General features: G+C 47.4%; 1 protein-coding gene across 1 annotated transcript in view; it reads left to right on the forward strand.

Annotated features, from left to right (window-relative positions):
- The first annotated feature begins 913 nt into the window (after window positions 1-913).
- The window catches only part of CLCN1 (chloride voltage-gated channel 1), an 85802-nt gene continuing 61701 nt past the window's right edge, over window positions 914-25014 (forward strand). Inside the window, exon 1 of the mRNA XM_056848584.1 lies at window positions 914-1102. Within this exon, the coding sequence (XP_056704562.1) occupies window positions 914-1102 (189 nt within the window). The remainder of the gene's footprint in view (window positions 1103-25014) is intronic.

Here is a 25014-nt window from a genome sequence, read left to right on the forward strand (position 1 = left end):
CTCCTCCTCCTCCTCCTCCTCCTCCTCCTCCTCTCTTCTTCTTCTTCTTCTTCTTCTTCTTCTTCTTCTTCTTCTTCTTCTTCTTCTTCTTCTCCTCCTTCTCCTTCTCCTCCTTCTCCTTCTCCTCCTTCTCCTCCTTCTCCTTATTCTACTACTTCTCTTATTCTACTACTTCTACTACTACTACTTCTCCTCCTCCTCCTCCTTCTTCACTTCCCGAAACCCAGGACCTGGGGACAAACAACAGGTGATCGGCTTTTATGGCCGAGCGTTGCAGGAAAAAGAACGCTGAGCTCCACTGGTTGTGGTCAGAGCCAGCAAAACAGTTCTTGCGTTCTCAAGACGTGCTGTTACTGTAGTTAGTGCCTTTGGAGAGTCCTGACCTAATTATCTGCCAGTGCGTTCCTAAACTGGTTTGATGCCCCTTATTGTACAAATGCATGCGTTAAAACCCAGCAGTATAGGCAGGGAAGGCCCATATGTCAGTATAACTCTTCCTGCCTGCTCTCTCTCTTGCTTTGTCCTCTTGGCATGTGAGTTCCATCTTTCTGGCTTCACAGTTCACGAACCGTTCCGACTCTCCCCTTGCCGCCTTCTCTCCCCCTTCCCTCTCCTTGAGGGTTCCCTCCTGCCATACACCTGATATTCAATCCTGGCTGAGAAAATGCCTCTTGCTCAGATCAGATGTGGCTTTGGGGGGGGTCATGTGACAGAAGAAGGCTGCTATAAATATAGTTAAACCCTGCCATCGCTGCCCCCAGACGCCTTTGGGGGCAGGAAGAAAAGAAAGTGAGAAAGGCACAAGGAACCGGGAGGCAGAGAGAGGCCATGCCGCGGGCCGAGTCGCTCGTGGGGCTCAGCGTTTGGCTTGCGGCGACCTCAACTCGGCTCAACAAAGGTTGAGCACAGTGCTATGGAGCATTCGAGGCGCAAGGCGGATCATGGCCGGAAGGACTCGGCGTTGTGGGGTGGTGCCCCCCAATATGACTATGTCCAATTCGAGCACTGCACCAGTTATGGGATCCCATTGGAGGCGAGCCACGAGACCGGGGGGACTGGGGATGACGCGCGCTACCAGGAGAAGGCCTTCAACCATGCTCAGGTAGGGTGGGCGACAGGGGTGTGGGTAGGGTTGCCAGCTCCGAATTGATTTTGGGGGCGGAGCCTGAGTAGGGAAGGGTAGGGGAGGGACTTCAATGCCATAGAGTCCAATGGTCAAAGCGTCCATTCTCTCCAGGGGAACTGATCTCTGGAGATCAGTTGTAATAGCGGGAGATGTCCAGCTATTTCCTGGAGGCTGTAAGTTTGCATGAAGTATATACAACATCCAGTAAAAGCAAACAAGATTTAGTTGTAAATTTTGTTCATTATTTCGGTATTTTCCCATAAGGAACACAGCAATAACTGTATATCGATTAGCACTGGAGGGTGGCAACCCTAGGTATGGAATCATCTGTCAGGTCCAAATGGACTCTTGGACTTTTCCTTTCACAAAATTGCTGTTCCCCCACAGCAGGCCTGAACTGGTGTAGCAACTGAGATGTCTGGGTAGTCAACTTGAGGTTGGAAAATTTCTGGAGATTTGGGGGTGGTGGAGCCTGGGGAGGGGAGAGGCCTCAGTGGGGTATAATGCCATAAAGTTCCCCCTCCAGCCATTTTCTCCAGGGGAACTGGAGTCCAGTTGGGATTCCCAGAGATCTCCAGGCCCCATCTAGTGGTTGGCAACCCTATAAAGTGGTAAAATCCTTAGGTGTAGGGTTGCCAACCTCCAGGTACTAGCTGGAGATCTCCCACTATGACAACTGATCTCCAGACGATAGAGATCAATTCACCTGGAGAAAATGGCTGCTTTGGCCTTTGGACTCTATGGCATTGAAGTCCCTCCTCTCCCTAAACCCTGCCCTCCTCAGGCTCCGCCCCCCAAATCTCCAGGTATTTCCCAATCTGGAGCTGGCAAACCTACTTAGGCAGGAGATTGTACCATAACACTTCAGACTGCTGATATGTATGTCGGGGTTTGACACATTTTTAATGCTCTCACATGTAAAAAAGGCTATGCAAATTATATGTTGAGCATATGAGGAGGAAACGTTGAGATTCTGAAGCCTGTAAACCCTCCCCTGCAATCTGAAGCAGGACAGTCTATCCTATCACCTTGTTGAGCCAGCCAACCCTGACTTCAAAATGTAGCCTAGGTCTTTTATGCATGGCTGTTTCACTCACGGTTACCCCTCCGACAACTTCGGGTCTTTGTGTTGAATATGCATGCCATTTCCAACCCGTCAGAGGTCGCCTCGCTCTCCCCCTGCGTTTTCCTTAGGGTTGCCAACCTCCAGATAGTAGCAGGAGATCTCCTGCTATTTCAACTGATCCCCAGCCGATTGAGATCAGTGCACCTGGAGAAAATGGCCGCTTTGGCAAATGGACTCTATGGCATTGAAGTCCTCCCTCCCCAAACCCCATCTTCCTCGAGCTCTGCCCCAAAAAACCTCCCGCCAGTGGCAAAGAGGGACCTGGCAAGTGGCAACCCTAGTTTCCCTGATAGCCATATAGCATTCTGTATTCTGGAAGCAATATAGCAAACCTTTGCCACTGTACGTGAGATGGTGGGATTCTTGTCTTCAAGCAGAAAATTCGCCATGAAAACACGATAACGGCTGGCCAACCACACGTTTGGGAGAGCACAGTTTCTGTGATGCACTCGATATGCCATTTGGTGTGACTTGGGGACGCAGGGACTTTCCATGCGCATGCTGCTTCTGTGCATATGAACCAGAACATTGGACAACCAGGGTTCTGGTTTGCTTGTACGGAAGCTGTATGCGCATGGGAAATCCATGCATTGCCACATGTAACAGCGACCACTTTTATCTGCTGGATTATAGGGACGGTGCATTCCTGATACAGCTGGCGGGCTCCCGGCTTATGTGGACAAAATGTCTGAAGAGGACTATTGTATTTTGGAGATGTGCAGAGTGTTCCCTCCCACTTAAAATATTGTGGGTTTTTTATTATTAATTTTCTCAAAAAGGATACAGAAGGAAAAAAGGGGAAAGGGGTAAAGGAAAAATAACATGACTGATTCATTTCTGTGCCCCGTGCAACCCCTATCCACCCGTCCTTTTCTTCCAGTCAGCAATTAGTTCTGATTACTATTTTCTTAGTACTATTTCTTTATTCTTTCTAATCACTTAAAAACAAACCAATTCTTCATCCTCGCACTAATTTTTCTTCTAAACTATTATATAACATTCAGTCATCAAAATCATAGTTCGCATTGATTAGTCGTTTAACGCAACCTCTCAACTCCACTTGATCACTAATATTATTTCTTAGTCCTACATACATTACAAATCAACTTATCGACTGTATCTGTCATAAAAAGATTGCTATTTCTGTTTACTAGAAGCCCCATGGCACAGTGGTAAGCTGCAATACTGCAGTCCAAGCTCTGCTCACAACCTGAGTTCGATCCCGACTGAAGTCGGTTTCAGGTAGCCGGCTCAAGGTTGACTCAGCCTTCCATCCTTCCAAGGTCAGTAAAATGAGTACCCAGGGAAGATGACTGGGGAAGGCACTGGCAAACCACCCCGAAGTCTGCCTAGTAAACGTCGAGATGTGACGTCACCCCATGGGTCAGAAATGACCCGGTGCTTGCACAGGGGACCTTTACCTTACTTTTTTTTAATCTGTTTATGTTCATCTATCAATTTTCTTTGAAGCAAAATTGTTAATCTTGCCATTGTGGCGAATTCTTGCATTTTTGTAATCCACTCTGAGATTTCTGGTATCTTCTTATCATTCCAATGCCTCGCATATATGATTCTCGCAGCTGTTGTTGCGTATTGGAAGAGTTCTTTATGTGTAGCCTGTATTTGTGTTGGAATTATCCCTAATAGCATATGTTTCGCATTCAGCGCTTAACATATTGTGAAGCCTTGCATGGAATAGCGAAATAGATTTGTAGTGTGAAATTGGCATGCATGACCACTGATTTGAAGAAGGCCTAGAAAGATACTTCGGCAGGTTTCTAAGATATAAACTGGGGGTAATTCTGCATTTGTTTGCTTGTCCAGTTATCCTCATAACAAAATGTTGACAATCTTGAGAGTGATGCATGCAAAAAATCTTTATAACAGCCTTTCAAAAGGCCAAGCTCTCCTTTTTTTCATCAACCGCAGTCATCTGAAAGGAAACCATGAAGGTGCTGGTATGTGAGTCAGGAAGCCTGTAATTCCTAGCATAGCACATAAGTTAAACCCAACAGAATCTAAGCAAATATTATCAGCCATCAGCCCTGATGTACCAACATCATATTTTGCTGTAAAGTACTGGTAAGACTGACTGGAAACTAATCATGATTTTCATGACATTTTTGGCAGCTATTAAATGTTTTTCCACCTTTTCGGTGATTTTTTTTTTTTACACTTCTCACAAGAATGTTCACAAGGGTTGCCAGGTCCCTCTTTGCCACCGGCGGGAGGTTTTTGGGGCATAGCAGGGTTTGGGGAAGGGAGGGACTTCAATGCCATAAAGTCCAATTGCCAAACCGGCCATTTTCTCCAGGGGAACTGATCTCTGTCGGCTGGAGATCAGTTGTAATAGCAGGAGATCTCCAGCTAGCACCTGGAGGTTGGCAACCCTAGTGTTCACTCATTTGTAAACTGTGTCCCCACCTGCCTTCCGTGATGTCATCATGTAGCCAACTCTCTGATTTGCTATGCAGTGTTGGGACATCCTCCTATTCACTGCATGATCCTTGACTGGATGGAATAATAACCCACGTGTCTCATGCAGGAAGAATGAGCAGGGGGAAGGGAAGAAGGCATCCATTGCTTGCAAGATTTACACCAAACTTCAGTGGCCAGCCAGCAAAGGAAATGAGGGATCCAGTCAATCAAGTTGTTTTTCAGGAGAAGGGGAAGTCTATCCTGCTGGGATTGCTGGTTTGGGCCTTGGAACTGTAGAATATTTGGCGCAGCTGTAGAAACCGAAAGCATTGCAGCATAATGGCAGGAGGAAGGAGAATCTTGAGGAGAAGGACTGCAGTTGTAGGGGGAAAAGCAGTGGAAGAATCCAGGAATTCAATTAATCAGCTCTATCCCTTGCAGATTTGACTGGTGTTTAAAGGATGCTATGGCCATTTACGCAGGGCTGTTTCCCTCGCGGTCACTCCCGCCGACTGCTCCGGTGCTTCATTTTGAGTATGCATGCCTTTCCCTCGCTCTCCCTGGGCGTTTCTGCACCTTTTGCCCGCATTTTCCGGATTCTCGCTAAAACAGCGTCCGGAAAACATAGGCAAAAATGCATGGAAACGCGCAGGGAGAGCGAGGCGACCTCTGATGGTCGGGAAAGGCATGCACAATCAAAACAAAGCGCCGGAGCAGTCTGCGGGGTGAGGGAAACAGCCCTGCATAAATGGCCTAGGATACTTTGCTCTGACCTGGATGGCCCAGGCTAACCTGATTTTGCCAGATCTCAGAAGCTAAGCAGGGTCGACCCTGGTTTGCAATTGGATGGGAGACCACCAAGAAATACCATGGTTGCTCTGCAGAGGCAGGCAATGGCAAACCACCTTGGTTAGTCTCTTGCCTTGAAATTTCTACTGGGTTGCCATAAGTCAGCTGTGACTTGACGGCACTTTACACACACACACACACACACACACACACACACACACACACAATGCCTTCCACACAGCAGCATTCATGTATGGTTTTCCTCATTGCCGATGCGATTGCAGTGGGGGATCCACCTGAAGGGTTGTATTCCTGTGTTTACCTGTTTCTGAAACTAACCCATTGTGACCTTCACACTTTTTGCATTTAACAATGGTTAAGCAAGAATGGTTAAGCAAAAATGGAGGCGCGGGGAATCAAACCCGGTTCTCCAGATTAGAGTCCGCCACTCTTAACTTCTACACCACACTGGCTCTCCCACATATCCTGCCCATACACATTGATGGAGGCCCCCTGAACCCAGGGAGACTCATCTGAGGAAGAAGGTGGAGAAAGTGCCACTCTGCACACAGATTTGTGGGATTCTTATTCCCAAATAGGACCCCCGTGGCACAGAGTGGTCAGCTGCAATACTGCAGTCCAAGCTTTGCTCACGACCTGAGTTCAATCCCGACGGAAGTCGGTTTCAGGTAGCCGGCTCAGGGTTGACTCAGGCTCCCATTCTTCCAAGGTTGGTAAAATGAGTACCCAGTTGAGGAAGATGGCTGGGGAAGGCACTGGCAAACCACTCCGTAAACAAAGCCTGCCTAGTAAACGTCAGGATGTGACGTCACCCCATGGGTCAGGAATGACCCGGTGCTTGCACAGGGGTCTACCTTTACCTTTAAGCAAGAAAGGCAGAGGGATTGGGCCGGGGTAAGTTCAGGGCAGCGGCTGCAAAAGGCAAGGTTGTATTGTGGAAACCAGGATTCAAGGGCTCTGGCAGAATCGCCAGAGTTACACCCTTCGAAATCAGCGGACTGCTGTCGTAAGGAGCGAAGCGGTCAGATTCAGGATCGAAAAAGACACCGAAGAAGTGGAGAAAATGGAAAGGAGGCTGAACTTTGTGCGCCAGCAGCTATGCGTGGCATCCAAGACAGGAATAGTAAATGGAAAACCTTCTGAGATCACCGTGGTCCCACAGGACATAATATGTTCAGGCTATATTGGCGTTCACCCAAAGGCTGAGGCTTCCCCCGGTTTCCTTTGTCCCTTTCCTTAGCAGTGTTGAGAATAGGTGCTTTATGCAGAGTGCAAAAGGTTCTTCTCCCCCCCAAGCTTGATTTCCATTTCTTTGGCTCCATATTTTGCCTCCCTTCGCGCTCGGTGTTTATACCCGTCCGATGTTTGTGCTGTAGTTCTCGTGTTGCTTCTTAGTCATCGTTTAGCTAGCTCTTGATTAATCTTCCTCCTCTGGTCAGCCCCTCCAGCTGCTCTCCAGGATCTCCTGCTATTTCTCAGGACCTTCCTGGCGTTGCTCCTGTTGAGGGGGGGAGGCATAAAAGACTGCAGCCAGCCTTCCTTTGCAGGAGGGAGGTTGCAAAGCGCTATTACAACTCCTCTCCAGCCAATAGAGATCAGTTCGCCTGGAGAAAATGGCCGGTTTTGCAATTGGACTCTATGGCATTGAAGTCCCTCCCCTCCCCAAACCCCACCCTCTTCAGGATCCACCCCAAAAAACCCCTGCAAGGGGTGAAGAGGGACCTGGCAACCCTAGCTAGAGACTGCCTACCCTTACCATTGATTTCTGTTAAAGTATATGGGTGTATGAGCTTATGGCTGTCATGAGAGATCCCCAACACTTTCTTCAGAGAACAAGGTAGGGCATTTCTTCTCTAGGACAGATGAGGCACCATTTAGGAGATAGTCCGGTGTTGCCCACCTCTGGGTGGTTGAATTCAAACAAAGTAGCACAAGAACAAAAAGCCAAACTAAGGCACATAAATGCCCAAATTGGAAAATGCTAACAAAGTGTATTGAAACAACCATAAGGTGAACAACCACAGTTGATAAAAAAATAGGTGCAAGACCAACAGGTCAGTTATCACAATGTACAATAAACGAAAAGCGTTTAGTAATACAAAAGCAATGGGATAATAATGGGCTTCCGGTAAATTCCTATTTCATAATGATTTTTTCAAGCTTCCAAGTCTTCCGTATACTTGAGAATTCATTTGTGTAGCAAAGGAGTGTGCCTTCTTAGGTGGTGGCTGGAGATCTCCTGCTATTACAACTGATCTCCAGCTGATAGTGATCAGTTCCCCTGGAGAAAATGGCAGCTTGGGCAATTGGACTCTGTGGTGTTGAAGCCCCTCCCCTCCCCAAACCCCGCCCTCCTCAGGCTCTGCCCACAAAACCTCCCGCCGGTAGGGAAGAGGGACCTGGCAATCCTACTGGAAAGGGTTGTTTGGGATCTTCTGGGCTTCGAGCAGAAATGTGGCAGTGGGGAACCTAGGGGTATACTGGCAGGAGGGAGGGGTGGTAAATCAATGCTAACCCCCTGAAACCTAAATACAAGCAGTTTGTTTCCATTATACCTACGAGAAATTATTCTATTTTATTACGGGAAAATGTAACCTTGCAGAGAAAATGAACTCAACACTGTATTCCTATGCAGAGTTATTCCAGCTGAAGTCCAGTAAAGCTTAGACTGGAATAACTCTGCACAGGATTGCGCTTAGGGTTGCCAACCTCCAGGCAATTAATCTCCAGGCAATAGATACCAGTTGCCATGGAGAAAATGGCAGTTTACCTAGATGTAATTGAATGGACAAACAAAGTAGCAGAATATGCAACCATGGCTAAATTAATGTATTTAGTGCATAACAGATCAACCTCTGAGTTCTATGGAAAATGGAAAGTATTCCTTGATTAAATTGCTGTTAACCAATCAAAATAATAGACTGTAAGAATTTAAGTAAGAAATGCATTGGCAGATGTGCAAATATATTAACTTAAAGAAGGGATAATTGAATTGCAATTATAAAGCGGGTAGGAAGTCCCACAGAACTCAGCAGAACTTACTTCTGGATATGCATGTTCAAATATGACAAATGAGTATAAAACTGATGTGGAGAAATGCCCTCCACCCTAGAAGCCAACTTGATATTTTACTAAGGGAGGTTATACTCTGCACAGGCTCCAGAAGCTTCAAGGCTGGTAAAATGACTGAGAAAAAAGAAAACCACAAGAGATGAGTCATCTGTCTCCCAAGCATGGAGCACTCTGGCCTTTAGTTATGCAAATGGCTCTGGCCAAAGTAGAACAAAAGGTTTAACAGCTAATACTTGGGACAGCAAAAGTCTAGATCGTATTTTCTTCCCCTTGAGGCAGGAACATCAGAACTGACCACAGAGTAGGATGAACTCTCAAAGGGAAGATTATAAACTCAGGACATGAAGAAGAAACTCTCTGTTATCTTTCAGCTTTTGCCTTGGGAGGTATAAGCCATGCAGGACTAAATCTTTACCTAGGGACTCCATGGGTTGAGTGTCAGTGGGAAGAAGTCCATACTCTGAGAACGAAAGTAACAAAGGACTTTTAAATGCTGCAGCTTCAATAATTACTCGCTATCCTAATTAAACACCGGTTAGCATAAGTACAGAATTTAAGGTCAGGAGGATTGTGTTTTTACACTGTTTCTTTTTATCCTTGCTCAACCTGATATTTTTCCAGACCACGTGTACTTTTTTAATTTTTGTTTATGACAGGTTATAACTTTTATAAGACTTTCATATATTTTGAATTCGTGAAGTTCCACTGAAATATTCCATGCTTATTCAGGCCCATTTCCCAATGAATAGTAAAGGGGGACACAGTGGTTGAGCTCACCATCCCTTCAGTAAAATAGCTCAAAGGTGAAATAGACTGTCCCCTAATTAGCTAGTAAGAGCAAAGCGGAAGATACAGATGCTATGCAAAGCCTTTAAACAGCAACAGAGAGACAGTTTTAGATGCACAAAACCATTAAGCAGCATATATTCTTTCAAATTTGTTAGTGGCAGCAGTTACTACCTAAAGAGTAGTACTCCCCCACCCCAGGAGTAAGGGAAAGGGGCAGTGTCACCAAGATGAGACTTGAGAATTTTCTGACCTAGGATCAGGAGGGAACGGGTATCTGTTGTGTATCTGTTCCTCACATCTATTGTTGAATTTAAGAAACAGGCAAAATTGAAAGATCAGCTGGTACGTAGTCACAGTGTTTGACACAGTAGAAGTCTGCAAATTTTGCCAAGGATGGGGCTTTCACAGGGAACGCTTCCCTTGTGGAAAGCATACTTGCTGTAGATTTACTTGCAAAATAAAATATTCAGTTAACCTAGGGTCGCCAGCTCCAGGTTGGGAAATAGCTGGAGATTTTGGGGGGGAGATTTTGGGGGTGGAGGAGGGCGGGGTTTGGGGAGGGGAGGGACTTCACTGGGGTACAATGCCATAAAGTCCACCTTCCAAAGCAGGTTTTTTCTCCAGGTGAACTGATCGCTGTCACCTGGACATCAGTTGTAATAGCAGGAGTTCTCCAGCTACCACCTGGAAGTTGGCAACCCTAAGTTAGCCCCATTGAAAGAGCACCTTGAAGGATTTCACCATGTATAGCTCCATCCAATATATGTCCTTAAATACCCATGTCGGAAGCTTTACGGGAGAGGAGGGGACATTGAGAAGCCTAAAGAGACAAACAGAGTGAAGAGCACAAAAGCAATATTTCCCCGAAGAAAACTGATGCCCCTTTCTAAAACATTTTCTGGATAATAATAACCTGGCATATTTTTGTGCTATATCAAACAAAAGTAATTCTAATGCAATACATTTCTGCTCAAGAGCCACAATGGACCTGGAGATCCCTAGCTCTGCACCGTTCCCATTTAAAAGAAGAACTTGAGCTATCCCCGCTGATGAAGATAACACATGTGCTGGCTTAGTTCCTTTTGGCTCCTATATACATGGGGATTTCTGCTAGCTACTAACTTAGGCAGGGGAAGAAATTCAGTCTCCTTGTTTTGCAAGTAACATTTACATGTGTATATGGCCTCATAGGAAGCTTTCTGGGTAGGTCTTGCTATTCCCCCCCCCCCTTACTTTCTCATCTTTTTCAAGTGGGTCTAGAGAGATTTTTATTTGATAATTAGAGTAGTGCCAGTTCCTGTTGTGTTATCTCTTGCTGTATTTGGGAAGGGGGGAGCCAGCATGGTGTAGTGGTTAAGAGAGGTGGTTTGGAGTGAGGGACTGTAATCTGGAGAACCTGGTTTGATTCCCCGCTCCTCCGCATGAGCAGCAGATGCTAATCTGGTGAACCGGGTTGGTTTCCCCACTCCTCCACATGAAGCCAGCTGGCTGACCTTGGGCTAGTCACAGTTCTTTCTGAACTCTCTCAGCCCCTCTCTCAGCTCTGTTGTGGGGAGGGGAAGGTCATTGTAAGCCGGTTTGATTCTCCCTTAAGTGGTAGAGAAAGTCAGCATATAAAAGCCAACTCTTCTCCTCCTCCTCATTTTAAATTGGAGTTCAGATTCTGTTGGGTTTTGTTTCTCCTTTGTGTGTTTCTTTCAGGTGCTTTCCTGTCTAAACTCTCATGCACCAAATGAGCTTTTGCTGCTGGACCCAGCTGAGAACACAAAGACAATTATTATTTTTTAAAGCTGCCATCATGCTGGGTTGTGGTTCTCTAGAACACTTTTGCACGGTTCTTAAGGTGGTGAAACAACCTTGGATATATTCCTTTGTGAGGAGAAAAATAAACCCCAGTATTTATAGTGTTCATACTCTTCCGTCTTTCAGATACCTTAACACTTATACAGTTGGCATGCTGCTTAAACTAAGAAGCAGGGGTGTCCCATGTGACTTTGGGGTTTTCAGGTGTTCCTCTATGACAGGAGACCTCCTGGGAATCTCTATTGTTACCAGTTCGCTCCTTTAACCATAGAATTTTTGCAATTCCTAGAGAACCTCCATGTCATGACATACTTCCACTTTTCTCTGGAAGAGACATCATACACCAGTGTGATGCTGGTATGCCTGTCCCTGCCCCCAAAATGCTCCTAGGGGTCCCAGCTGCGACCTAACAACCCTACATGTGATGCTTTGCTGGGGATAATTGTAACTTTTGCCATTAGAAGGATAGGAGGATTTGGGGGTGTTAATAAGAGAGCATCCGGAGGTTAGGGTTGTCAGGCCCCTCTTCACCACTGGTGAGAGGTTTTCAGGGTGGAGCCTGAGGAGGGTGTTGAAGAGGGGAGGGACTTCAATGCCTTAGAGTCCAATGGCCAAAGCAGCCATTTTCTCCAGGTGAACTGATCTCTATCGGCTGGAGATCAGTTGTAATAGCAGGAGATCTCCAGCTAGTACCTGGACATTGGCAACCCTACTGGAGGTGCCACTAGAAGCCCTGTGATAACATGGATACTGTGTGGTTAGCAGTACCCGGTAAGGGTGGTAGACACGACTTACTGGGGATACGATCCACTTGATAGCGGGGAGCCCGCAGGGTGCCTTCGTGGTGGAGCCACCTCTGTCTCCATCACCCCCTGATGTCCTCCGTTAGAAGCACCAAATATTGTTTCCCTCTTCAGAAGCATTGAGTGGTGGAAGCAAACAACACATGAGAGGTGAGAAGGAATCCAGGTTGCACCTCGAAGCGTCAGGCAGAAAGGAAACTCCACATTCATATGCCAGTAAACAATGTTAGATGAAGAATCCCAATTTGGGATTTGGCTCTGTCTCCTGTGGAAGCCATTTGGGGGTGGCACTCACCCCCCCCCTACAAAATTCCAAAGGTGCCCACAGCTTCAAAAACATTGGGGACGCCTGACATACAGTCATGTGTATATAACTCTGGTGTTTTTTGTAAAAGGAGAGCGCTTGCCTGAAATGTACTGGGTTGTCTCCAGAGAAGCATAAGCGAAAAGAAAAAGGGTGTCCTTCTGCAAACGCTTGCGTGAGTACTAATGGAAATGCTACAACAGCTAGAGCTACCGTCCGATACTTCTTAATGCTCAAACAAGCAGGAACGTCGCAACAGGGATTTAATTATTTCGCTTTTCTTGCACGCTGCTCCTACGGGAGACCCATTTCTGCTTGCAACCTTGGATCCAGCCCCCTGGTTTCATTCTGGAACACAAACCTCGTCCCATATATATCCCGTCAGATCTGTCCCTAACTGATGAAAAATCACAGTTTACACTCTCTTGACTGCTAAATTCTGTGCCGCAGCTATTAAAATACGCCGTACCCTGACAGGGTAAGAGTAACAGAAATACTTTATTTTGCATTTTGATTCAGCTGAGCTGAGCTGGGGACTACAGGCAGGGGTGAGTTTAAACTTTGCCTTTCTTAAAACGCTGGGAAGCCTAGCTAAACTGAGAATTTAATTGAGGTTTGCTGGGAGAGGGTTGTGATTGTTGTGCCAGTGGGTGATTAAGGTTGATTGCTGCCTGAAAGCTTGATTGTTACCTTGTTAAGGGGGGTTGTTGTGATTGGAGCTTGTGTGTGAGAGGTGGGGGCTGTGAGCATTTAAATTCCAAGGCTCCTGCTCGCCGAAGCCTGTGGATCATGACTGGGGATCTGTGGGGTGAGTATAAAATCTTGTTATCTTGGCAGAGTAATTTTCTCCATCCAGTTGGAGTACCGAGCAACTTGAATATCTATGTGAATTAGCAGCAGATAGCTGCAGGGTAAGGAAATTCGGCACTCAGTTCTTATTTGGTACAGGAAGAGTGCAAGAGAATAAAGGGCAGGGTTACGACACCAAAGAATAATATAATAATAAATTAATTAATTAAATACCAGTTATGAAGGTAGAAAGCCAGCAGGGGTCGGGGAGCTATCCAGTGTGCTGCATGGAGTGTCACATGTATGATTATCTGCCTGCTGGATCAGAATGTGAATGGGCATTAAAATGGCAAATTCAATGTAAGTGTAAAATGATGCATATTGGGGTAGGGCTGTAAAAAAAAAAATCGGTACAGTTCGGATTCGGCCGAATTTGGCCCTTGTGGGTTCGGTATGTGCCGAAGTCCGAACTCCCCCACTTCGGATCCGTTCAATTCGGCGGGAATTCAAAGTTCGGAAAAAAATTCGGCCGAATAAAGCCATTAAAAACACAATCGCGCCTTTCCGCGGCTCTGGGGGGGCATTTTTGGGGTTAGAGGTCCCAAACTTTTGGCAGAGCTTCAAAGGACGTTTATTGAAAGACTCCCCAAGTTTTGTAAAGATTGGGTCAGGGGGGGCTGAGATATGGGCCCTGAAAGGGGTCCCCCCTACCCTTAATGTGCATCTCTCAGCAGAGCTTGCCGCCCACGCACAAAGCTCCCAGCCCCGACAACAGCTGAGAAATTAGCAAAACAACTGCAAACACAACCTTGTTAAACAACACCTTTGCAACACACAACTGAAACCTCCCCCCTCAAACCAGGGAGCGAGAGACTCGAGGGGGAACACACACCCCAGTCAGAACCGACGAAAGCCCCCTTTGGCTTCCCCCCCACCCACAGAAACTGCTCCCTCCCCACACACACACAGACTCTGCTTTCCCCCACACACACACACATACACAGGAGAAAAATTATAGATTAAAGCCCCCAAAGGGGTCTTACTGTGGCTGTCTTCTGTTCCATCAAGAGGGGCTGAAGAGAGGACTTGTAATCCAAGATGATTCCAATTAGGCACGGAACGTTTTGCTCTGGAGAAGATGCACAGGATCTGATCCATTCATCCCAATAGGGAAAAGGGGAAAGGGGAAAGCCCATATCTCGGGACCCCCTGACCCAATGTTCACAAAACTTGGGGGGTATCTTAAGAACACTGGTCTGAAACTCCGCTCAAAGTTTGGGATTTGCACCCCCAAAAATGCGCCCCCTGCAGCCATGGAAAGAGAAAAGGGGGAGGCGATATTTCTGCCCCCACTGAACCCATCTTTACAAAACTTGGGTAGTATCTTAAGAATAATTCACTGAAGCTATGCTAAAAGTTTGGGGGCTATATCCCCAAAAAAGCACCCCCTGCAGCCACATAAATGGAAAAAGGGGGGAGGGAAAAGGGGGAGAGCCCATATCTCGAGACCCCCTGACCCAATGTTTACAAAACTTGGGGGGTATCTTAAGAACACTGGTCTGAAACTCCGCTCAAAGTTTGGGATCTGTACCCCCAAAAATGCGCCCCCTGCAGCCATGGAAAGAAAAAGGGGGGAGCCCATATCTCGGGACCCCCTGACCCAATGTTTACAAACTTGGGGGGCACTTTAAGAAGCTTCATCTGAAGCTCCAGTGAAAGTTTTGTGTTTGCACCCCAAAAAATACGCCCCCTGCAGCCACAGAAAGGAGCGAATGTGCACAAGCACCCCCCCCACACACACACGAGGATTTCGCTCTCTCTCTCTCTCTCTCCCTGGCTGGGCCGCACATCAGCTGATTCCTCCAGTACTCAATCCTGACTGATTGGCCAGAAGAAGACCCAGCTTGCCCACCGATTGGCCGGGGGAGGAGAATGCTGCTTACTGACGGTTATGCTGCTTACTGACGGCCGAATTTGCCGAATTTATTCGCGAACTCCCGAACTCGCTGAATTCGGCCCCCCCGGTTGCCTGCCAGTTTTGAGTTCGGTTCCTCCCGAACTAAAAACCACCGAATCAGGGGAAATTCGGCTGATTTTCAGTTCGGGCCGAACCGAATTGACAGCTCTATATTGGGGCAAAAACCCACTGATTTTTTTTTTTTGGCGGTCCACGGAATCCATAACACTTTCCTCCAACACCACATTTCAAAGGAATCTACTTTTTTCCTGTCAGCTTTCTTCATTGTCCAGCGTTCACACCCATACATAGTAATAGGGAATACGATGGCATGAATTAACCTGATCTTGGTGGCCAGTGACACATCCTTACATTTCAGAATCTTTTCTAGCTCTTTCATGGCTGCCCTTCCCAGTCTCCATCTGATTTCCTGGCTGCAGTCTCCCTTTTGGTTGATGATGTTTGGTTGTTTGTTTTTGCTGGTCAGTGACCATATTAATAAATCTATAGATCTGATGCAGCTGGAAATCCACATTAACCTGCTCTAACTCCATGCGACAGATATGTCCTTAGTTGTCCCCATTCTCAGCTAGTCTTTCTCAAATATCTACCCAATGCACTCCATATAACTGTCAGACATACGCACACTACCCAAGCTGTCAATTTATTACAGATTTTATAGTGATGGTTCAGCAGCTAAAGACATTTTTTTACCTGATTGACAGCTCAAGCTGGCCATCTCTTGTTGGTCTAACGTATTTAGATTTTCATCCTGCTGATTCCCGGAAGGTCTGAGTGGGCTACAATAAATGTAAATATACAAACAGGGTCCAAAATAGAAATTAGTCAAGAGAAGTGTTAAAGTCCTCTATCACTAACCGTGTAATCTGGTTGTTTTTTTAAACTTTGCTGTCTCTTCACTCCCATCTTCCCAACCCAGAGACATTAATTTAGCATATTTTTATCCTGCCGTTTCTTCAAAAATCTCAGGGCAGCAAACATGATCCTCCTTCATCCATTTATCCAGAGAGGGGATTTGAACCAGATCAGGGCAGCAAACATGATCTTCCTTCATTCATTTATCCAGAGAGGGGATTTGAACCAGATCGTGGTCCCACACTCTAATTACTAAACCACGCTGGCTCCCAGGCCACAAGAAACATAACTGAAGCAATATGAAACTTTCATCCACCATTTTGATACTCTTACTTCATGCCTAGGAGAACTCACTTCCCCACTTAGACAGAAAGCATAATACCTTCCCTAATATTATGTTTTAGCACTTATATAGCACTTTTGAGCGTTCATTATCTTAGTGATGCTTAAAACAGTCCTGCGAGGTAGGCTAGAATCATTCCCCCCGTAGTGCAAAGTGGTGGCAGCGGCTGAGTTTGAGACAGTTTGAGAGAGGAAAGCATATTTGAGCCTCAAGTCAATATAGGGAGGCGATGGTATTTAACACGGAGGACTCCATCTTTAAGGCTTACTTCTCAATGAAGTAGTAAAGGTGATGTCAAGGAGAAGGCATAAAACGCCTCTCTGCTAACATATGCTTTCTTTCTCTGCCAGTCATATTTCCAGTTCCCCAATCCAAACCTCTCCAGAACAATTTTGTTTAATACATTTTTATCCCAGCCTTCCTTCAAGGAGCACGGCTCCGTGGCCTTCGGCGTTCCTCCATTTTATCCTTACAACAACCGTGTGAGGTAGGTTAGGCTGAGAGTGGGAGAGCACCCAGAGGACTTCATTGCAGTCTAGGAATCTGAATCGCCAAGATCCTGGCCCCACACCTTGATCACAACACTGCTGAATATCAACCCCTTCTATTCATTTCTGCTTTCTTGTCCCTCTAGAGCAGGGGTGTCAAACATACGGCCCGCGGGCCGGATTTGGCCCCTTAAGAGCTGTTATCCGGCCCACGAGCCAGCCAAGGCAGACACACACACACCCCTCTCTCGATCTGGGCTGGCGAGGCATGGCTCGGCCCGACCAGGTGACCTTTATGTCATATCCGGCTCTCGTAACAAATGAGTTCGACACCCCTGCTCTAGAGCTCTGCCCCTATACACACTTACTGAAGGGGGCGGTGTAGCAAGTTGGTACCCGTTCCCACTCATGTTCCCAACAGAAATCCTCTTTCTGCACCTCATCATCCCCATCAGTATTATATCGATTAGTAAAGAGAGCCAGCGTGGTGCCGTGGTTAAGAGCGGTGGTTTGGAGCGGTGGAGTCTGGTCTGGAGAACCGGGTTTGGTTCCCCGCTCCTCCACGTGAGCGGCGGAGGCTCATCTGGTGAACTGGATTTGTTTCCCCGCTCCTCCACACGAAGCCAGCTGGGTGACCTTGGGCTAGTCACAGCTCTCTCGGCCCCACCTACCTCACAGGGTGCCTGTTGTGGGGAAGGGAAGGGGATTGTAATCCGGTTTGAGGCTCCCTTAAGTGGTAGAGGAAGTCGACACATAAAAACCAACTCTTCTTCTTCTTCTTCTAAAGTGGATGCTCGTGTCTGTTGTGAAGGCAGCAAAAGAGGGACTCCTGCAGAAAAAGCAGAGGTTACTAGTTAGTCTGAGGGCTAGTTAATCAAAGGAGGAGGGAAAACCTCTCTCCTCGGTCAGGGATGTGTGGCTCTGGAGACGTGTACGTTTAGCCAGGAATTTTATTTGACTTTTATGTAGGATTTAGGCAGGCGTAGGGAAGAAAGCTTATTTGCTAGTGTTAAAAAAAAGCACCCTTGTACAATCCGATAACATGAAATCTACCTTGGCAATTTCTGAGAACCAGAGACTGAGGTGAAAGGGGAAACCTTTGAGGTTTGGGTAACCAGGTTCAGTAAACCTTCTCACCTGAAGCAAATATTCTAGGGAAGGGAGAAAAGAATCTCACCTCAGTGTTTTACTATAGATTGGCCCAGTTAGCACTTAATCCCTTGCGGAAAAGGTTGTAACTGCTGGGTCACAGTCTTTTTACCCGTTGAAGCTGAAACCTTCCATGCATCACACTTACTCTGCTGAATATTGTTTTCTCCCCCTGTCAAATAAAACGTGTTGTTTTACCTTCCCCCATATTTTGTCTGGCCGGTCGAATATTTAGTGAACAGGGGACTAAATCTACCTCATAAGTATAGAGTTGCCAACCTCCAGGTACTAGCTGGAGATCTCCTGCTATTACAACGGATCTCCAGCCAACAGAGATCAGTTCCCCTGGAGAAAAGGGCCGCTTTAGCAATTGGACTCTATGGCATTGAAGTCCCTCCCCTCCCAAACCCCGCCTTCTTCAGGCTCTGCCCCCAAAATCTCCAGGTATTCCCCAACCCAGAGCTGACAACCCTACGTAAGTACATTTATTTATTTTATTAGATTTCTACCCGGCTCCAAAGTGACCATTTTTTAAGATTTCCTGGCCAAAGCCGGGCTCAGAGCGGCTAATAAGGCTAAACATAATAAAGCCTTGAGCCTAAGGATGCAGTTGACTCGGAGCTTCATCCTATTCAACTTCCTCCCAGAACCGCCACAATATGGCTTTGCACATAAAAGTAACAATAAAGTCCCAAACAACCTGATGAGGACTGGGCAAGAAACAGGAGACCGGACTGTTCAGAGCAGCGAAGCAAACAAAAGATGGGGAGCTTGATTAATTCAAGACTCTCGGACTGCATGCAGTTTTCAACGGGTAGATAGGGAGTGGGTTTCCAAATTATGTGGTTTTTCTCCTGTGTTTTCTCACAGGCCTCCAGATTGCTTCCTCTGATAGCAAAGTTCATGATTGCAAAGGCAGTAGAAGCATAGAATCATGGAGTTGGAAGGGACCGCCGGGGTCACCTAGTCCAACCCCCTGCACAAGGCAGGAAATTCACAACTACCTCCCCCCGCACACCCCTGTGACCCACTACCCCAGAAGTAGGGTTGCCAACCTCCAGGTACTGAAGGAAAATAACAAGCACTGATGGCTACTGGAAACATCAATAAGACTTTTTATAATTCAGTCATAAAAATCAAACCTTATACAGTGAAACAGAAGCAAACAAAGTCCCGTGGTGAAAATAAATTTCGCCAGGTGAGGTCTCCCGGTTGCCAAGGTCCAGGTGAAGGCTGGAGATCCGTTCACTGGGGCGGCACTAGCGGCATGCCAAGCCGCAGATGAAACAGGTACCGCAGGCAAAGGTAGTTGCAGATCAATATTGGCTGTATGTAGCCGAAGAATTTTGAGCCAAAACTTGATTTTAAAGTAAATTGTAACAAAAATTGGGGCTAAATTGCCCTTTACTTTGAGGAGAATTTCCTTAGAATATTTTAAGCCCGAAATAGGATTCCGGTATTTTCCTATTTCGCTGATGCTTTGTCCATCGGGCTTAAGGTGGCTTGAGCTTTTGAATTGTATAACCTCCAGGTACTAGCTGGAGATCTCCCGCTATTACAACTGATCTCCAGCCGATAGAGATCAGTTCCCCTGGAGAAAATGGCCGCTTTGGCAATTGGATTCTATGGCATTGAAGTCCCTCCCCAAATCCCACCTTCCTTAGGCTCCTCTCCAAAAACCTCCCACCGGTGGTGAAGAGGGATCTGGCAACCCTACCCAGAAGATGCCAACAAAACCCCTCCAGGATACCTGGCCAATCTGGCCTGGAGGAAAATTGATCCTAGACTTCAGTAGAAGGCCACCTGCTAACAAAGTCAATTTCTGCATATTTGGGGGAGGGGGACTCTTTAGTAAGGTTGCCAGGTCCCTCTTTGCCACCCGCAGGAGGTTTTGGGGCCGCTTTGGCAATTGGACTCTATGCCATTTTCTCCAGGTGAACTGATCTCTATCGGCTGGAGATCAGTTATAATAGCAGGAGATCTCCAGCTAGTACCTGGAGGTTGGCAACCCTAGTCATGGGTGACACAGGGCAGAAGAACTGAGTTTTATTTGGCTGGAGACAACCAGCGATGCTTCACAGTTCCCCTCGCCCCCCGTGTCTGGTTCTGCTGATCCAAGCACTGCCCATCCTCTTCTTGGCACTTGGTGTATCTTAAAGGAGCACGTGTGTGCAGAAGATGTGGGAGGGAGGAGGCATTCCGCGAGGTGCGAATTGCCAAGATCTCCGGACATGCATCAGTGGGAGGAACATGAGCTCCGAGTGAGCCAGCAGACCAGAGCCGGGTTATTGAAGGGCATGTGACAAAGAACCGTCGGTTCTTAAACAACCCCCTCTTCCACACCCACACCACCACCACTTTCTGAGGGAAGGGGGACATATGGAACAGAAAGAAAGAATGAGCACAGAGCTACTGGGTCACAATTTGGTTTTCTGTGCCAGACAACGGGGCTTTTTGAAAGGCAAGTTTGGCACTGTGCAGTGGTGTGGGATGATAACTCGTTGCATATAGCTGCACTGTTACAGCACACCTGTACATTTCCCCCTCTCAAGCCTGAGCACATGTTCTGTTTCTAAGGGCACTTTCACACATGCCGAATAATGCGCTTTCAATCCATTTTCAATGCTCTTCCAATGCACTTTAATGATCATTTGCAAGTGGATTTTGGGCACTTTCACACGCCCTGAATAATGCACCTTCAATCCACTATCAATGCACTTTGCAGCTGGATTTTACCGTGTGAAATGGCAGTATCCACTTGCAAACTATCATTAAATGCGTTGAAAGTGGATAGAAAATGCATTATTCAGGCTGTGCGAAAGAGGTATCTGCCGTTTCACAGTAAAATCCACGCAAAGTGGATTGAAAGTGCATTATTCGGCATGTGTGAAAGCACCTTAAGAGTCACATCTCTTGGCATTTAGAAGCCTGCACAGAGTGGGAGAAAATCCCCAGAACTAGAGCGTACCAATGCCAAAGAGTGTTATAGTCACCGTTCATGTAAGAGGCATCATGAATGCCAACAAAACTTTATTTGGAACAATGGGGAAAAGATACACAGATCCAATTCCAGTAGGCCTACATGACTCTACTCATATCCTCTGACTACCTTCGATTCTAGAATATTGGTTAACATTTTGGAGTTTCTTTTTTTTTAAAGCTGAGAATTAGTACATTGCTCAAGAGATTATTATAAAGTTATTGATCTATAGTGAGATGCTGGGGGTTTTCTAAAGCCCTCTAATAGTGGAGGAATATCAGCCATGGGGGGCAGAGGCAAGGAAAATGGCCCTGATGTGGGCAGGAGCTGTAAACACGTACACCTTTCTATCCATATGGCACCCAAGGCCACTTTGACTGCAATCTTTCCAAGAAGACCACTCCAATCCAGGTTTGGGAAAGACTGCAGCAAAGTGTGGGGGGAGGCACAGAAACGGAACATATAGGTCATTAGCACATGGCCCTTTTGTCTTGCAATTCTCCTGCTAGTGTAGCGAATCTCCGCCGTCAAAGCGCGTGGTCGTCTCCCGCCTGTGGGATCAACCCACCTCCCTTCCAAAACTTCCCCAGGGTTTTACAATCCCAGCTTTGTTCTGATTTAAAAGGAAGCATCGCAGCAGTCGCGAGTGCTTGCTGGTGCGTTTCAGCGCTGGGTAGGGATGTCTATTCGGTTCGGTCCGAACTGAAAATCAACCGAATTTCCCCTGATTCGGTGATTTTCTGTTCGGACGGATCCGAACTCAAAACTGGCGGGCAACCGGGGGGGGCGAATTCAGCGAGTTCGGGAGTTCGCAAATAAATCCGGCAAATTCGGCCCTCCCTTCAGGGGAGCCCGCTGAAAGGTGCGGGCTGCCCTTTAAACTGATCTGCGCCTCCCGGCCGGGAGGAAGGAAGGGGAGTCGACCCCAGCGCTAGGGCTGTCCCAAAAAAAAAAATTCGGTACAGTTCAGATTCGGCCGAATTTGACCCTTGTGGGTTCGGTATGTGCCGAAGTCTGAACTCCCCCGCTTCGGATCCCCGGTAATTCGGGGGGATCCGGAGTTCGGGGGAAAATTCGGCCCCCGCGCGCCTTCAGAGGGATTCCCTGAAGGCGCGCGGGGGCCCTTTGACCTGAGCCTCCCGGCCGGGAGGCACAAGTCAGTTTAAAGGGCAGCCCGCGCCTCTCCAGCGGAGCCCGCTGAAAGGAGCGGGCTGCCCTTTAAACTGACCTGCGCCTCCCAGCTGGGAGGCTCAGATCAGTTTAAAGGGCCCCCGCGCGCCTTCAGGGAATCCCTCTGAAGGCGCGCGGGGGCCGAATTTTCCCCCGAACTCCGGATCCCCCCGAATTACCGGGGATCCAAAGCGCGGGAGTTCAGACTTCGGCACGTACCGAACCCACAAGGGTCAAATTCGGCCGAATCCGAACTGTACCGAATTTTTTTTTTTGGACAGCCCTAGCGCTGGGGTCGACTCCCCTTCCTTCCGACTCTCCCCCATTCCACTTTCCCCCTCCTCCCACTTTCCTCTCAGTGGAACTCTGGAAAATGCCCGCCATCGCACGGAATGGCTTTACATTTCCGGAGTGCTCCTTTGTTCCCATTTTTGTTAAAAATGATGCTTTTGGCCGGTATGTCGGTATACCAACGTATTGGAATGGCGGGCGGGTGGTGCTTCAGGTTTCGATAAGACACAGCAGCAACAAGAAACACGGAAGTGGAGTGTTGTGGCTGGGAGCTCTGCCACTATTCCCCTGTACACTCTCTCACACACAACCCTCTGCTGCAGCACAGGCTGGGGTGCAGAGAAGAGGCGCATGGTGCAGGAACTTGAGAAGGCCTCCCCCCCCTCCCTGCCAAGAACGAAGAGGCAGCCACCCGCCCTCTCGTTCGCCTCGCTGCACCATGAAAGTCACGGCACCAGGCTGTTTTTATTTTGCAAAGGAGGGCGGGGAGTCTAAAACCTTGCTTGCTTTTTAAAAAAAGGGTTTAATGTTGAAACAATGGCATACTGTAAAATTTTTTTTTTAAAACCCTCATTGTTAGGTCAGCCCTTAACCGGCATCAGCCAATCACAAAGCACTGACGAGAGTGATGACCACTCCCCTACTATCCCGCGGCGCTGCATGGGAACGTTCCTCCTTGATCATTGCGGGATTGATACAGGACGAAGTTCACCGTGCATTTGATTTTTGGATCGCGGGGTAGGAAAGCGGGAGACGTGAGAGGGAGAATCGCAAGACAAAACGGCCATGCGTTAACGGCCATAGATAGTAACATCATGCAGATGATCCCCCAAACAGCACCGCAGTAAGGAAGCCAAGATGCAGCGAAATGAACTCTGCTGTGGGTTTGCAAAACACAGGACCGTTCTTTTCAAAGCATCTTTTGTTTGCTTCATACATACTTCTTGAGTTAAGTGTTGAAAGCAGAGCACACCTGGATGTGGCTTAGTATTCTACTGAGATATGTGCTCCACGGCGTTTATTTACCAAAAGCGGTCCATGTTTTGGGGAAACCAGTCTCTTGGAGAACATGGTTCTTCTTTTGTCTTGTTTTGCCTTTAGGGGAGGTGGTGTGATTTTTAAAAGATTCTTTGATACGTATGCATTTGCATCAGAGGAGGGACTCCTATTTACTTGCATGGAGTGGGGAGTTATCTGCCCTGAGCCCCAGGAATTTCCCACTACCAAGAATTGAGGAATGGGAGAAAAAGTGGTCTCCACATAGTATCACTGTAGGAATTTTCCCTATAGTAAAGACCCATGGCACAGAGTGGTAAGCTGCAGTACTGCAGTCCAACCTCTGCTCACGACCTGAGTTCGATCCCGATGGAAGTCGGTTTCAGGTAGCCGGCTCAAGGTTGACTCAGCCTTCCATCCTTCGGAGGTCGGTAAAATGAGTCCCCAGCTTGCTGGGGGTAAAGGGAAGATGACTGGGGAAGGCACTGGCAAACCACCCCGTAAACAAAGTCTGCCTAGTAAACGTCGAGATGTGACATCACCCCATGAGTCAGTAATGACCCGGTGCTTGCACAGGGGACCTCTACCTTTACATACTAGGCTGGGGAGGCAGCCTAGAATGTCACCAGGAAGTGACATCACCCTCCCCAGGCACACACCCCCAATCTCTTGGTACTCATCAAAGGCATTGATGAGAACCTTAATCAGAATTCTTCCAGTTTCAGCCCCTATGCTTGGGTCTCAAAAAATGAAATCTTTGAAAGATGTGTGCGGATGTATTGATGTGCACAAAATGCCGCTGGACCGCTTCCCTTCAGTCCCTCAGTAACTGCATACACAGAATATGTTTCAGCTGCAGCTGTTCTTTTGTAAGTAGGTGTAAATAATGCATGAGAATCAACATGCTTCCATTTCAAAAAGTAAACAGCCCTCTTCAGAAGCCAACACAAGGCAGGCTTACACCAGAGTAAATTAACACAACATCCAGCAGAGGAAAAACCACCTCCAGCAATAGGGTTGCCAGGTGGGTGGTTTTGGCAGGCAATTGCCCGCCAATCCACCGGGCTGCTCCGGAGCAGGGATCGCTTGCGCATGACTGCACGTGACGCGATCACATCACTTCTGGGTTTACCCCTGGAAGCACCGCAACCGTTTTAGCACTCCCACGCCCTAAACGCCAGTTTTTTGGGGGTTTGAGTGCTAAAACGGCCACGGCGGTGCAGTGCTTCCGGGGGTAAACCTGGAAGTGATGTAATTGCATCGTGCATGGCTACACATGCAATCACACCAGCCCCCCCCCAAAAAAACCTGCCAATGGAGAGGGGGCACCTGACAACCCTACTCCAGCAATGGGATGGCTCGTAGGGTTGCCAGATCTTGGTTGAGAAATTCCTGGGTATTTTTGTGGTGGAGGCTGGAGAGGGTGGGGGTTTGGAGAGGGGTGGGACCCTCAGGGAATGATAATACTATTGAGTCCTCCCTCCAAAGCAGCCGTTTTCTCCAGGGAAACTGATCTCTGTAGTCTGGAAAGTAATTCTGGGAGATCTCCAGACCCCCTCCCCAGAGGTTGGCAAGCATACTCTAATGCAGTGGTTCCCAAACTTTTCGGGCCACCGCCCCCTTGGTTCCATAAACTCAACCCCAGCGCCCCCTTCCCTATCATATAAAAAGCATTAATCAAAATAGGGGTTTGTATGACTCGCTAAAGAAGATAATAACAATAA

Source organism: Euleptes europaea, chromosome 4, assembly GCF_029931775.1.
Source record: "Euleptes europaea isolate rEulEur1 chromosome 4, rEulEur1.hap1, whole genome shotgun sequence".
Lineage (NCBI taxonomy): Eukaryota > Metazoa > Chordata > Lepidosauria > Squamata > Sphaerodactylidae > Euleptes > Euleptes europaea.